This window comes from Gymnoscopelus microlampas, assembly GCF_963454915.1.
Source record: "Gymnoscopelus microlampas genome assembly, chromosome: 10".
In the NCBI taxonomy this organism is placed as follows: Eukaryota; Metazoa; Chordata; class Actinopteri; order Myctophiformes; family Myctophidae; genus Gymnoscopelus; species Gymnoscopelus microlampas.
Window position 1 is genome coordinate 29,481,849 of NC_139947.1, and position 16,059 is coordinate 29,497,907.

Here is a 16,059-nt window from a genome sequence, read left to right on the forward strand (position 1 = left end):
TATCCAGTCCAGTTTGTGTACTGATTGCTACTCACACAGGGCTGCTGCTGTTCCCTTTGAGCATGTGAACCAAGCTGTCCCTCAAAACGTCATCCTTGTATTCCACTGTGTTTTCTCCCGCTGTCTCTGCATGCATTGGATTCAAGGTTGCATCCCTTGGGGGTATATGAATATAATTAATTACATTTCATATTTAGGAACATGGAATGTTCTGCTAAACAATACAAAACAAGACCAGGTCAAAACCTAGAACTGTATGGATGGACCACAATGGAAAAAAGTTATTTGTTTTATCTTGGGCATGCACTTTCAAAGTGGGAGGTGCTAGTTTTGGCAAGAGAAAAGTAATAACCAAGCTCAGAAGATGACTATGAGAAGATGATGGAGAGGACTATGATGATGAAGATATGGACTTTGAAGTGAACAAACAGATTTTCTTCTCTTTTTTTTTGCACACAATGACACAGGCACATACAATTAAAAGGGAATTACAAATGGTATTAGAAATGCACAGGAGAGGTAAGAAACTCAAGTGGGCTTATGCAAAGACCTCCCCTAAAAACACACACAAACAAATTCTGTTTTGTACTAAGTGTGTTTATTTTATTGTTTTATTTACTTGTCCATAAAATATTAATTAGCTGGTGGTGTATTCATTTCAAGTGTAATTGTAAATTGTGGTATATTGTAACAGATCGTATCTGAATATTTTGTAAGGCATAGCCACTGACTTTGTTGTATGGCAGACTGTGGGGAGACTGGTGTACTGCAGTACTGGTGTACTGCAGTCTGGGTCTTGCTGAGGAGCAAGACCCAGACCGGCTACATAAACACACACACACACACACACACACACACACACACACACACACACACACACACACACACACACACACACACACACACACACACACACACCTGAGTAGCACCCATCGCAGGGTGATGTCGATGGAGGAGGAGTTTCTAAGCTCTTGGGTCATAGCTTTACGGCTGGCAGGGCTGATGCTCCACAGAAGACTGGCATCGCTCTTTATCCTAGCAACAAGAAGGTCCTCCGCCTCATAGTTCATAATGAACTCCACGGCACCCTGGAGAGGAATGGATAATTAGATGAATGTATGGATAAAATACTTACTTAAAGACTTTGTGACTTATTAAAATGAACAAAACAGAAATTGCCCAGTAAGATTTTCATCATTGTAACTACAGTATATCTCTATCAAAAGCAATTACTGACACCTCCCCTGACTGACATCCTGAGTGAAATACAACTTTACTGACAAATGGCCAAGAACAATATATTTGATCCATTTATCAAATTAAGATTTGGATATGAGTTACTGGGTGGGTAGCATAGGTATTGATGAGTTGGTTGTAGCGAGTCTTTGTGTATGGAATCAAATTCTGCCCCTGAGCAGTCATGGTGAATAGAGGCTGTGGAGACAAACACACACACGCGCAAGCACACACACACATGCGCGCACACACACACACACACACACACACGCACGCACGCACGCACGCACGCACACGCACACGCACACACACACACACACACACACACACACACACACACACACACACACACACACACACACACACACACACACACAAATACATTAATGATTTACAAATACTAATAAAACTTGTACCAATAATATTATATACTCATTGTCATACTGTAAACGTGACACCGAATTCTATATCTCCTGACCGCATATCCTGCAATGCTGAGCTCAATGGAGACATCTAATGGCTGATTGTTCACCCCAGCCGCCTTGTTGATCAGTGACATGAAGAGTAGGGGAAACCAGATGATGCCGATGAGCGCGAAGATAATGAACCCTCCCATACCATACTTCACTACTTTCTTCTTTTTTGTTCCTGGAGGGTGGGGGTATTTCTAGGGAGAAAATAAGGCGGAACTTTGAGTAGCTGTGATAATAACATTGAAACTATATTAATGCATTTATATGATCAAATAAAAGGTATTACAACCAAGTGAAATAATTCAGAAGCAAAAGTTGTGATTGCTGTTTAAGTGCTTTCTTGCTTTGACACTGTTTGCAAACACTATTACCAGGATTAGTGTTTTTATTTGTATTTTAGAATAAATTACTTACACTCTCAGACTCCCTCCAACACCTCAGAATGAATATATTGGCATAGATATCTTCTACACAGATCCAACTAGACAGAGACAGAGTGGTGTCCGTCCAAACCCAGTCCATCACTGCCCTCAGCTCTATCAGGAAGGGCACCAAGCGGAACCTGAGGGACAAAATAGAGGAGAGGAAAGGAGAGAAAGAGAAGAGACGGGCAAAGTGACCAAAAAAATCCAATAGTTTGTAATCCACAAAACGACACAGTAAACGCAATATTTTAGAAACATGTTGAGTATGTGGGAAAACATGCTTTATAGAATGTGGCCATTATGCTTTTATATAAAAATAAACATCATTAAATATTTCGGAGAAATCTGAGCATTCTCTTTCAACAAGACAAGCTGTTGTACATTTAGATTTCCTTAACCATCCAAGGTTAGACATTTATTTAGGGTATAATTGCCATCATGAGAACAGTCACTAATAGTAAAACTGACCGTACCCTTGGAAGAGGAAGAGGTTGAGGTAGTTAAAGTTCTTAGTGAGGAAGTTTCCCAGCACACATTTGGGGTAGCCACTTTTGATTTGATAAGCAGACAGCCCAAAGTAGATACACTTGACAAAGTACCACACCTGGGCTATAAGGTTGTTATTGAACCTCCTGAAGAAAGAGAAACAAAGATTTTTAGAGAAGATTTAATCAGTCGGTTTCATGTGAACTGTCCCTTGCAACAATGTTGAGGTCTGACTGGAATCAATAAATTGTTAAGCCCAGTACACATCGCGTGATGAAACCAGAAAACCAGAAAAGTTGTCTGAATTACCCGTTGCAGGTCGGCACCTGGGTGTGTCCAATTTTATATCGTTGCACAGTTTTAGGATTCTGTTGCAACTCATTGAGTTGGGAATCATTGATGTGGACTTGGCTTTAAGAAGGATGATCATGTGGGGGGGGGGTATCCTCCTTGTTAAGGAGATTAACCGTCCCTCCCTCCCTCCCACTCCCACATACACACACACACACACACACACACACACACACACACACACACACACACACACACACACACACACACACACACACACACACACACACACACACACACCGTGTTCCATGCAATATACTGTAAAAGTATGCATCCTTTCATTTCTCTAGGAATCTCAAAGTAGTAGTATTTCTGGATAATATTTATTTCCAAGCCATTACTGGGGATTCATGGAAAATGTAGTGTATGAGGAGAAGATGCAGCCAAATATAATTCCTGGTATGGAGCCCAGAACGATTAAAACCTTTTTCCAATAAAACAACATTTCAATACCATTTCAAGTGGAATGGTGCTGAATACAGGCTTGCCAAGGTAGCATGCATTTGCAGAATTCATAAAAAAGAAGAAAAAAACGATACTTGTATTTTTGCTCTTATTTATACAGTCCAACAGAATGAGACTGGTAACTAAGGAAAGACAGGAGGGTCTCTTGCCAGAATCAAAACTGGTAACATTTCAATGATGTGGTCAATCGATTAACCAGTTAACTGGTTCGGTGTGCCCCATACAGTGTATGCATTTCTGTTTCTCTCTTTCTCAGCATTCCCACGTCTTAAATAAAGACCATATCACTCCATGAAATGATAAACCCCTGACCTCTCAGTGACTCCGGGCAGGATGAAGAACATCCAGAAGTGTATGCCAAACACCAGGACCACCTGGAACACGCACTTCCCCAGCAGGGACTTCTTCAGGTACAGGGCCCGGTCGACAATCATGGTCGCAAACTGCATCAGCAGCATCACCAGGAAGGCCTCAGGCACCTGGTCATCACCCAGGGACTCTGAGATGTCCACATTTGCACTGTATTTCTATAGGCAGATAGCATAAAAAGCAGTGATATAGGAGACAGAGAGTAACACACGGAGAGAGAGAGAGAGAGAGAGAGAGACACACACACACAGACAGACAGACAGACAGACAGACAGACAAACAGACAGACAGGGGTGTGTGTGTGTGTGTGTGTGTGTGTGTGTGTGTGTGTGTGTGTGTGTGTGTGTGTGTGTGTGTGTGTGTGTGTGTGTGTGTGTGTGTGTGTGTGTGTGTGTATACAAAAACATAAATATAAAGTGTTATGTGTATGTGTCTAATGTACACAGTATATTCTTGGGTAGCTTCAACACAAATAATATTGATTCTTACCCCAAAAGCAGAGTATCCATATATGGTGACAATGAAGTTGACAACATCAATGAGAAACATGAGGGCATAGACATCACACACAGGACTGAACTCTGGGTGGATGATGTCATAGAAGAACTGCCTGATTGGTAGGTATATGTTCAGGGCACTGTGGGGGAGAGGAGGGGGATGGCATCACTCATGTGTACAGATTCAAACAGAAGCTGGGCCAAGTGCGACAAATATGTTTTCAGGGTAAACCCTGGCCTCCACTCCACCTCCCTGATAATGATCCAAACCACATATTTTTTAGAATGCCTTGTTGTTTATCATTAACTTAATTCCCCCCCTTGAATCTGATAATTTCTCAGGAATCAGGAACTACACGTTAACACAGTAACAATTAAGTGGAGCAAGTTCTGGGACCTCTGCCATGTTGTCTTCTCAAAGTGCGGTCTGGGAACCCCCAGCGGTCCTTGAGGGGATTCCAGGGGCTCCCCAGAAAAATTAGGTTCAGTTAGGTTAGGTTCAAAATCAGTTTAATCCTGTATCTGGCATTCTGTTTTATAATGCAATTTTGGGTCATGGGTGGGATGGCCATCTTAAACACGTATGCCCTATTCTTTTCCCCGGCTGTTTGAAAATAGCTGATCTTCAAGCTCACAGCGCGTCGCATTTCGCGTAGAGAGCTTTTAGATAAGCTGTTTTTGAAGAATGTTTACAAATTGTGACAAATCTTTTATAGGGGTCTCTGGCACAAAATCTTTTCAAATGATGGTCCACAGCCAGATTCATATAAATTCGGGGATCCTTGACATGAACATTTCTGAGATCCAGTGGGCTAAAGACAGAGACTTGACTGCTTACATCTTGACAGTTTATCGAGTGTTAACCAACATACACTTCTAATATTGAGTGTTAACCAACATACACTTCTATGATGGTAGCTTTGGCCAGTAGCATCCTCTCTCGGATCTGCTTTCGGATCATCTGCTTCCGTGTCAGAGGAATCTTGTTCCGACGGTGTCTTTTCTTCTTGGGCTTCACCTCTCCAAGAAAAAACATACAACACATGGAAGAACATCATGTTGGCTCATTGTCAGATGACAACGTGGTTGGTTTAAGGTGGAAATGCAATGAAATATTTCTGGACATGTGAGTGTGAATCAGGGTAATGCTTGCTCAATTAACCTTTCCTGTATGTGCCCAGTAAAACTAGAATGGGAAACCAAAAACTGAAAAGACTGGAAAGTGTGACTGGAATAGAATATAATATAATATAGAATATTACCAACAGTTTGTCAGACACTTCAAATATAAGTGAAAAATGAAGGCTCAGAGTTGAATGTAAACTGTAAAATATGACCAGACTCTCTTACCCAATTGAAAATATGTAATATATGAGTATTCACCATTAGATTCCCTCGAGCTGTCGTTTTTTCGCCGACAGAACAGGGAGGCGGTGGAGGTTTGGAGAGGGAGGAACAGCCGTCGACGGCTGGGTCTCTCCTCCTCACTTCCCTGTTTATCCCCAGATCTCGTCTTCTGCTTATCCGCTTTCTTCTTCATCTTCTTGAAGAAGTCAGGCATCTCTACCTCTTTGCTGTCCCACAGGCCATGGCACTGTACAATAATTCATGTTTTGTAGTATTATAGTAGTGGTTAAGACCCCGGTCTTCTGGGTTCACATGTACCTCTAATGAAGAGTACAGCAGAGGTACATCTGAAGCTCAAAGCACCTCAGTCGCTTTGGGGTTCTTTTATTTTCACCTTTAAAATGTAACCATTATAATAGAACTATGATGCCTTTAGAACAGAAAAGATACACATCAGTTCCTTTAGCCCTTTTTCCACTGCAGCTTAAGCACCGCACCACACCACACCACACCACACCACATCAAAATATCTACCGTTTCCATTACACTAAAGTACCCAGTCTCAAATCCACAGGTATGAATAGCAGACTCCCGTCATTGACACTCACTTGTAATGTAAACATAGGTGGAGGTCATTGCTTCTTATCTAACAATGTAATGTAGATGAGTGGCCAACTGTCCTGTTTACAAATGCAAATCTGTGTGGAACCATGGTACCTTTTGGAACCACGGTACATTTAAGATGGAACCGTGGTGCATGGAATCGTGGTACCTTTAGAATGGAACCATGGTACTGTACGTTTCGAGTGAAACCGCAGAATGGAACTGTGGTGCCTTTAGAATGGAAACAAAAACAAAAGGGGGCTTGCAACTCACTTTTGAATGCACCAAGCTTTTATATACTTGAAAAGGACCAAAAGGTTTTATTTGTCACAAATAAACGCTTGGAGCATTCAAAAGTGAGTTGTAAGCCCCCGCTTTGTGGAACTGCGGTATACCTTTAGAATGGAACGGTGGAAAAAGAGTGCCAGCAGCTGAATGAGGTCAAACAGAACGTATCCGTCTTTCTTCTCCACCCCGACAATGTTGGGCAGGGCGTAGGGCCGCTCAGCATTGATGCCACGGTACTTGGATGTGGTCCAAGGGAAGAAACCAAACTGGAAGAAGTACTTCACCACAACTGTAATCTGGAAACAGATGACATTATTGTATATCTCATTCTTCTTTACCAAATTATCACCACTGGGCATTGTCCAACTACTTACAGCACAGGGAATTCATACTGTTTATTAGACCCTGTATTGTTTTCTTAACTGGAGCGTACTGGAGGCTCCTTTATGTTCATGCATTCTTCCAATATGTACTGTACGTGATACTTGGTCCCATAACTGCATACCTCTGTGTATATAATAGCAGTCATCCAGAAGCGTTTAGAGGGCCTGGGGACGGACAACATGGCCCAGAGGAAGATGAGGATAGGTAGGGCCAGGGTGAGCATCGAGGCAGACACTATGTGGTTGAGGATGATTACAAAGTAGCACAGCATCTCAGACTTGGACACCATAGTGTTGTAGAGGGCAATCATCAGCCGCAGGTGCCTGGGGAGTGACTTGTAGAACTTGTCGGACTCTGAAATCTCCTCGTTGTCGAACATGCTGCGATAAGATGACATAAGAATTTTTAACAAAATTTCCCAAGTTGAGATAAGATAACATTTTAAAAACATTTTCCATGATGACTAACTTGTTGAGCAGCAGTTCGCTGGCAGTGAGGTTCCTCGTCTCCTGACTCAGAAGCCTGGGGGATTCTGGGATATCGAGGCTTTTCTCTCCCTCATATGGACACTCGTCTGAGTGTCCATCTTCCTCTCTCTCCCACCTCTCCTCCTTCTCCTCCTCCTCCTCTCTCTCCTCTCTCTCTGATGTTTCTTGTAGCTCCTGTTGATCCTCTGGCTCTGTCTGTTCCGTTTTATTTTCATCCCCCTTTTCCTCTTCCTCATCTTTTATGTCATCTTTAATTTCATCAACTTCCTTTTGTTGCGTAAATCCTTCAAAACTGTGGAGTAAAGAATATATATATATATATATATATATATATATATATATATATATATATATATATATATATATATATATATATATATACACAGACAGACAGACAGACAGACAGACAGACAGACAGACAATGGTTGATATTTAGTACAAAGATCAAAAAACCTGTCTTGACTATCTAAGGAGGTCATGTCTACATTGGTGGCCTTTATAAGCCTCCGTCTCAGCTGATCTGCAGGCTGCTGGACACAAGGTGAAGGGAAGTCTAGGTCATCTTCCTGGGTGGGCTGTCTGGACCCCAGCAATGTTTCATCTGTCATGCAGCTAGGAGTGGAGAACAGGAGAGCAAACTGATTCAACAAACTTGTTTCAAGGTTTTATCACCATCAAAAAAATTAAAGCTCAACTAAAGTTATACAATAAGTACAGTATGAGTAGACCCAGATGTAGACTTTCAAACAAATAGTGATAGCGATAGTGACAGTGATTGGTGATCGTTGAATGAATGACTGAATGAATATACCAAGAAACAAAGAAACCTGGTGAATAAACTTCACAAACAAATGCTAAAAGTTTGAAATGACATCGCTTTGATCACGCTGGGCAAGACATAGCCGGTTGAGTGTCTAAGCGGAAGTACCGGAATTTGGCGGAAGTACCGCCCAAGGAAATGACGTTGATGCTTTACAAATCTGTTTACATTCTCTGTGAATTAAACGAGTGTTGTGATTGGTCGGAAAAATCGTTTCCGTGGGAAATACGTCCGACGTAAGTCCCGCCCCTATAGACACTCTCTGCATTAGGTCGTGACCAGGGTTTTCTCTTCGCAGATGAGTAAAGGCTGGGAACGTGCCTTCGCTTCGATTGATTGAATGAGTTAATGAATACATTAATTAATCATTGAATACCTGGACACACTGCTGCCCCAAGAGACCCTTGAGGGAGTATTCTTGAGTCTGGCATAGGAATGGGGGGAGGAGGGCACTTCAGGGGGTGAGCAGGGGGGAGGGAGGGGGATGTCATTGGGATCATCGGGGTCATCCTGCGATGATAACGTGTTCTGACGAGACATCCAGTTCTCATAGTACCGCGCCACACTATTCTGATTCACCTCTCGACCCTACAGAGTGAAGGAGAGTGAAATCCTGTGTGTTCATTTAACTCACAGAGTAGCGAAAGACAGACAAGAGAAAGAGGGAGAGTTGGGAAATGGTAAATGGAGTTAAGAAAGAGGAGCATTTGAGTCTATGATGACATATAAACACAGGGAGATGGAATTTACTACACATGTTCAGACAGTTCAGTACAAAAAGGGGATTAGGATGCCTGTTATAGCGCCACCAGGAGGCCGATCTTTGCTAAACAAATATTTTGCTATTTCTCCTATAGATTTTGTCCAAACATCACGCAATTCGATCATCAAGATGGACCTGTCAGCTTTTTCAAATGTCACCCTGGTTGGCTAAGATTAACTTCTACAACCTGGCCTGGCGGAGTATTTCTCTGTTGTTTGTGTCACATTCACACAGAACACAAATATTACCCGGTGATAAAGCGATATGATATTAATTCGTAACCAGGTAGATTTTTCTGCGAATAAAGTCATCAACCTCTATGAATGAGGCATCAACTATTAGAATAGTTTAGATGCTATTGCTAAATATTCAGAGCGAGTATTTCAGATTTTCGTTTCATTTATTCACCACGGCCAGTAAAGAACTGGCTCTGCTGGACAGACCGATCAACTGACACAGCCATCCTTAAGGCCTCACTGGTTAGCAGGATAAATCATATCACCTCACCTTCTTCTGCTGCTGGCCAAGTAAAGCCCGCTCGAAGCGTAGGACTCTGGAGATGTCCAGCTGGTCCTTACAGAATGAGTTCAGACTCTCCGTAATGTCATCAAGAAGGGTCATGAAGAATACCCATGTGAACTCCATTTTATCCCTGCACTTCTGGAATATGTCCTCTATCAGGAACAGAAAGATACAGTTGATAATTAAGTACCAGAAAAATAATTATGGACCTGAATGAAGTTTAGCTTTGAAGTTTGCCTAATCTCCTGAAGGTAAGATGTGTAGGTCATGACAAACTTGTGTAGTTGCTACAATAAAAAAAAAGGAAAATTAAGAGTTGATTGCCAGAGTGGCTAAAGTGCATCACAAACAGTCTGTCCTGCTGCAACTCTACTGCTTGCTAGTGTTTACTGATAACTTTCAGGAACTGAAAATAATCTACATTTTCTGGAAATTGAAACAATTGGTCCATTCGAATGAATAGAGTCGTTGCCACTCTGTCTTTACAACACTCTGATTTTTACGAGCAGCACTATCCAATGAAATCGCTGTCATTAATTTGGGAAAAAACACACCTTTTCCAATGTTGACTGGGATATGGAAAAAAGCAGGACAATGAGCTTCACCTGTTCTTAATTAACCTCCACATCACTGCTACTGATGCACTCATTCTTACCTTTTTCCTCCTCCTCTTCTCCCTCGTCCTCATAGTTGTCTTCTAATTCATCCTCACTGGAGTCCGTTCTGTCAAAACCTGGAAACAGATGTACAAATTTCACCTAGATATTCACAGTATACTGTTTTGCATACAATATAGTGCCATGCCACAGCTCGTTGTTACCACCAGGCCGAAGGTGTGGCAGAGACTATGTTTTCGTCCGTCCATCCTTTTGTGTGTGTGTGTGTGTGTGTGTGTGTGTGTGTGTGTGTGTGTGTGTGTGTGTGTGTGTGTGTCCGTCCGTCCGTCTGTGAGCAGCTAATCTCTGGCACCATTGGACCGATCGGCGTGAAACTATGCACGCACACTCCCTGGAGGCCAGAGCAGAACCTCTGCTCCAAATCTTTCACATTGGCCTGTTATAGTGCCACCAGGAGGTGAGGTACTGTATATTACTCCTACAGATTTTGTCTGTCGGATTTTTCATATGCCATCCTGATTGGCTAAGATTGGCTTCCAAAACTTGCAGGAGTGGCCCGTTCTGAACAAAATACCTCAAATCATGAACGCAGCGTCCGATTGCCTTTGCACGCACATTCCCACTAAGCCATATCCTCATGGTGATGCTACAGCCCACTTCAAGTTTTGGCCTATAACTCTTGAACCGCAGGTCTTACAATCAACATCTTCTTTCCCCTGGATTCCTCCAAAACTTCACTACACAATTCGAACACATTATCTGTGGGGTCATGTGATCAAAATGTAACAGTTAGATTTTTCAGATCCCATTCCAAGTTGCTATATAACCAAAGTTTCTCTCTCTCTCTCTATATATATATATATATATATATATATATATATATATATATATATATATATATTACAGGTTTACACTAATCAGTCTCACCATTGGCCATACCATAACATTTAACTTAGTAGCCTACCAAAAGAGAGTGTTGCGGATACATTAACTTAAATAATGTTTTGAAGCATTTAGTAAAATGATGCTGTTTCACACAGTAATTTATATCGACTTAGCAGGAAGCCATGTTGCTCAAGGATTCATTGACCGGCCGCGTGTAGGCGATTCCAAAGACAGTCATCCTCACAACCCCTCCCCATTGTCCCAATCATTGTGACTGGCTGAGGGAGGGATCGCGGAGGGATCACGGAGGGAGCTCTCATTCTGTAGCCTGGTATCCAGCCTGCTTCGCTACGTTCGGCGGACTTTTTTTTCTCTCTTCGCATCTCAGTCTGGAATGCACCCCATTGACTCGTTTTGCAGAACTACACTGGAACTACATATGTTACGTTAGGCAACGTCGTTGCTGATTGGATGTTGTTCAAACGAATGACGAATCACAACGATCACACTGTTTTTTTTTGTCCCGCCCCGCACCACAGACCAATCAGAAGCCACGGCACGACTCGAAACGTTTGTCATGTCCCGCCTCCCTTGGAGATAGGAGGCATTCCAGACTGATAAGCGGAGAGAGAGAAAAAAGTCCGACGAACGTAGCGAATCAGGCTGGATCCCAGGCTACTCATTCTGGGTCACGTGATAACTGATTCCCTCCACCATGGCTTGCCAAGTCCGACGACAGGGCTCAAGGCCTTGTTGTCGACATGCCTGCCTAGTTTTCAAGTGATTTAGAAAGGCATGCATTTGTTGGAAAACCTTGCACACAAGCAGGACGTTGAGTGAACCACAATGAGTGCTCCCCAAAACAACTGGCTTGGGAATCATTTACGCTGACATTACACATACAGTGTTGATTGGATAACAATGGCTTTCACAGGGATTGATCCTGTAATCTCACAGTAACTGGTCGCAATTTTGAAGAACCGGATAACACAAATGACCAGTATGACAAAACTTAGCTTTTGACAAACTGACAACAACCCTCCAACCTTGCTGCTTCCGTAGCTCTCTCTTTTCTCTCTGCTTCACTTCTTTTTTGATCTGTTCCTTGTCTCTCTTGAAGTCTCTCAAGGCTATCTTCGAGTTCTTGACCCAGGCTTCATTTAACAGCTGTAGTATTGAGGGCACAGTTAGATAATATTACAGGTTACTACATTCATATTAAACATGTCTCTTCTAGTAAGTCGGGACACAAAAGTAATTAATTAATTGCTACAAAAATACATTTTAGTATTATTATGTTGTGCTTGTCTCTAATGATGTCATCATGGCTCTTACCTGTAAAGCAGTTTTCTTCTTTGTTGGCGCCACTTCCTCTTTTTCCTCTGGAGCCTCGTCCTCCTCCTCGTCACTGTTGCTGTCAAACAGGTGGTAGCCACAGTTGTTCTCCACTGCACAGAAACCAGAGCCGTGTCAACATTAGATCACTGTCAAAAACATACAATATACTTTATTTTAAATATTGTATGTATTTCTTACTGTATCTCTAGTCTACCCTTACAACCAGAGTTCATACATAATGAGACATTAACTAAAAGCAGTGATTTTACACACTACTATCTCAATAAAATGATAGAATCTTCGTTCATTGTCATTTACAGTCAGTGGAATATGACTGATAATAGAAGCTCTTTATGTTGTGGTATTGCTACTCACCCCCTGGCTGCCACACCCAAGGTTTCCACCATTTGCCAGCGTCTTTCTTTAACTTCTCATCCTCATCTGTAAAACATGGCCAATATTAATATTATTTTACATTTAGCACTGAATTTAGCTTAGTAACTTTCATTTTAGTTCATAACCCATGAGAAATCACTTTGAGTGTGGAAACCTCCACTTATATATGTACTGTATGTAATTATGACAGACAGGCTATGTGAATTAACCGTACAGTATAAGGTTTATTAGAAATGTAATCGATTACATTTATTCATGAAGAATTTTAATCATCACATTTAAAATAGAGAAAGAGATTTACAAAAATAAACTGTTTAGCTTTTACCCTCAGGCTCCTGATCAGCAGGGACCAATGCTTTGTCTTCTGATCCAGGACGACCTTTCTGCTTTGCTTTGATCTTGTCCATTCTTAAGGAAAACATTACAGATGTCAACAAACAGTTCACTTTTAGTTTAGACATTAGGAGAGTTGATAGGGAGACAGTGTAGACAAGACATCGGATAAAGACGCTGATGTGATCCAGTAATCTTTCTCAATTTCATTCCTAAGCAGTTACAGTACTTTGTAACAGTATAGCGTTGAGTGTCATTCTGCATTGATTCTCAAAGTTGGGTCCGGGGACCCCTAGGGGTCCTTGAGGGAGTTCCAGGGGGTCCCCAGCTAAATGATGGATAGTTGGGAACCAAATGGACCGTTATGGGTCTGTAACTCTGAGAGTGTACAAATGGAACCAAATGGACCCATATTAACATTGATTTTACAATATAAATTGGGGTACCAGAGATAGAAATGTCATTCAATGGGGGTCAGTAGCCTAATGCATGTCAAACTGGGGGTCCTTGAAATTAAAATGGTTGTGAATCACTGCTGGAGCCATAACTATCTTCTCTTATGGGGTCCCTGGCATGCATATCTTTTCAAATGGGGGTCCGCGGGCTAATAACTGTCAATTTGGGAGTCCTCATCATGAAAACGTTTCTTACTGTATCTTCAATTTATCCACAGATTTCTTCTCCTGCTCCAGTCTGGCTGCTACCTGCTTCTTCACCTTGGCCTCAAACAGCTCAGCACCCCTTAGAAAGATCGTTTTAGTCCAGTTCAGGTCAGTTCAGTTCCTAATTCAGTTTAGTTTCTACTAACGGTTCTACTAACCTGGAGGCCAGTATCTTTGAAGCCTTGAGGTCAGACACTACATAGAGGAAGTAGTAGCTAAGGAAGACCCGCCTCTGTACAAGCAGGACGACAAAACAGATGGCATCCCACACGATGCCAGCCTCGCTCACTGGCAGCTCGCACTCATCGTCAGGTTCCGCTGGTTGACAAATACAGACCGGTCAGAGAACAGAACAGGCCAGTTGATGTGCACCTATGTGCTTATCCTACTGTAAGCACAAGGGACAGTTACATCACTTCCTGTTTGATGGTAAATTCACTAGTTAATACACTGATGATTAGCAGCAGAACATCTAGCTGACTAAGATGTTGCTTTTTACATAAATAGTTTTTGGATTTAAGCTGCATCTCAGCATTTTTTGGGTGTTTTTTCTTTTTTCAATTACGTTTCTTACACATGGATACTTACACAGGCACACAAATACATAACACACACACACACACATGCACGCACGAACGCACACACACGCACACACACACACACGCACAGCTCAGTTCAAACAAATGTCATGGTCTTTCACCTCCAGCATTGTACAAAATCTGCTGTCCTATGCTTAATTACTTAATGATAGTCCCTGCAACAAAATAGCAAACAGATCAGGCTCTATGTCTATGGAATTAATGAATGGCTTCCATATTTTGTCAAATTGGGTTACAGTGTATCACACTAGTAAGGTATTCCAATGGAATAATATATACTATATATTTTTTTGGAGTGTATTAAAATATTCTTCCTTGATATGAATGCAAGTATATTATACAGCCTTTACTTTCCTGCTGATGTTACAGTATATGTCTACTGGGAAGGCCTCGGAGCAAATTCATCACGTTGTTTACAACACTTACGGACATCATAGCCTTTGATAGTACAGAACATGCTGAAAGCTTGGATGAGCCAACAGCCATTCTTCAGTAGGCGGTCCAGATAGGCACATGAACCCAACTGAACCAAAGCACAGGAGAGACAGAAGAAAAGTAATGAAACACCACAGAAGAGATTATATAGCTACCTAACAATCCTGTATAATTAGCAAAAAACAGCTATACACAGCATACCCAAAGTAAATTGATTGTTGTTCTTGAACCATTTGGAATAAATGCATGGGCAAGGTCTCATTTTGAAGGTAACACTTTGAGGTTTTTCCCCAGCAAAAAGAATCAACTCTATGTGCAACTGACATATATATTATACAGTAATACAAGTTTGAACTTACTGGAATAGAAGGTTTTTAATTCTCGCCTAAATATTTTCTATAAATAGATGCCTACATATACACTGGCCTTTTTTTTTGTGGAACCACAAAATGGCCGCCACTGCTATGCCCTATGGGGGTTTCTGTTGGTTTCTTGACGGAAAAACGTGGTTTGGACTTTATATATCACTGGATTGGATCATGTTTACTCTTCCCCGAAGTAAGAACATAATTTTTGTGGAAATATTTCATATTAGTGGAGTAGAATTCAACTTTGAACTCAAGTCGCTGCAGCTTTGTGAATGTTTGTTTATTTGTATATGTCGGACTTCGGCGTTGATTGTAGCGTCAGTTTTGATGCTATCTTGGAATGGTTTGCCCCATTTTAATCACAAGACATGTAGCTTTAAAATGGCAATGCTTAGGTAGTTACATAGCACAATTTTAATTATAGTCTATTTTTATTGTTGAAATGTAATCATTTAAAGAGACTACACCATGAATTTTTACTTTTTCTTCTTTTTTGTGTGTTTTTGGTCTCCCCTACCTCTCTTCTATCCCCAGAAATACCCCAGTTTGAACACTCAGGCTTTCACAGCAAATCTGGGGTTTTCTGTAAATTGGTCTCAAAACAGGCCAAACTAATTTGCACCCTGACGTGATGGTCACGTCAGGGTACAATCCCTCCCGTTTTTCAGTTCCACACAGAACCAGGAGATACCATGCATACAAACTGGCTCAATAGCGCCCCGTGCCAAACAGGACAATGTGGTATTGCAGGTGAAAGTGCTTTATAAGCCAGAGAGAAGTTGGTTGGAATGAGTATATCTGAGGCTTGATTTAGGCTCAAACCTTTTGAAAAACGTTTGAGGGACATAAACAATATGATATTAAATATATATATATATTTTTAAATTCATGGTGTAGATTCTTTAATAA

The 16,059-nt window shown here is 41.5% G+C and overlaps 1 protein-coding gene across 1 annotated transcript in view; it reads right to left on the reverse strand.

Moving 5' to 3' along the window:
- LOC311054175 (piezo-type mechanosensitive ion channel component 2) overlaps positions 1-16,059 on the reverse strand; it is a gene marked incomplete at its 5' end in the record, with an annotated part of 45,498 nt that overhangs the window by 1,582 nt on the left and 27,857 nt on the right. Inside the window, 24 exons of the mRNA XM_084070053.1 lie at positions 36-155; positions 919-1,088; positions 1,342-1,434; positions 1,715-1,903; positions 2,124-2,271; positions 2,608-2,766; positions 3,749-3,963; positions 4,295-4,442; positions 5,205-5,322; positions 5,686-5,896; positions 6,648-6,836; positions 7,046-7,304; positions 7,393-7,475; positions 7,898-8,024; positions 8,609-8,820; positions 9,503-9,669; positions 10,173-10,250; positions 12,066-12,186; positions 12,355-12,467; positions 12,733-12,798; positions 13,079-13,161; positions 13,738-13,827; positions 13,907-14,066; positions 14,774-14,870. Coding sequence (XP_083926179.1) covers positions 36-155; positions 919-1,088; positions 1,342-1,434; positions 1,715-1,903; positions 2,124-2,271; positions 2,608-2,766; positions 3,749-3,963; positions 4,295-4,442; positions 5,205-5,322; positions 5,686-5,896; positions 6,648-6,836; positions 7,046-7,304; positions 7,393-7,475; positions 7,898-8,024; positions 8,609-8,820; positions 9,503-9,669; positions 10,173-10,250; positions 12,066-12,186; positions 12,355-12,467; positions 12,733-12,798; positions 13,079-13,161; positions 13,738-13,827; positions 13,907-14,066; positions 14,774-14,870 — 3,416 coding nt within the window. The remainder of the gene's footprint in view (positions 1-35; positions 156-918; positions 1,089-1,341; positions 1,435-1,714; positions 1,904-2,123; positions 2,272-2,607; positions 2,767-3,748; positions 3,964-4,294; positions 4,443-5,204; positions 5,323-5,685; positions 5,897-6,647; positions 6,837-7,045; positions 7,305-7,392; positions 7,476-7,897; positions 8,025-8,608; positions 8,821-9,502; positions 9,670-10,172; positions 10,251-12,065; positions 12,187-12,354; positions 12,468-12,732; positions 12,799-13,078; positions 13,162-13,737; positions 13,828-13,906; positions 14,067-14,773; positions 14,871-16,059) is intronic.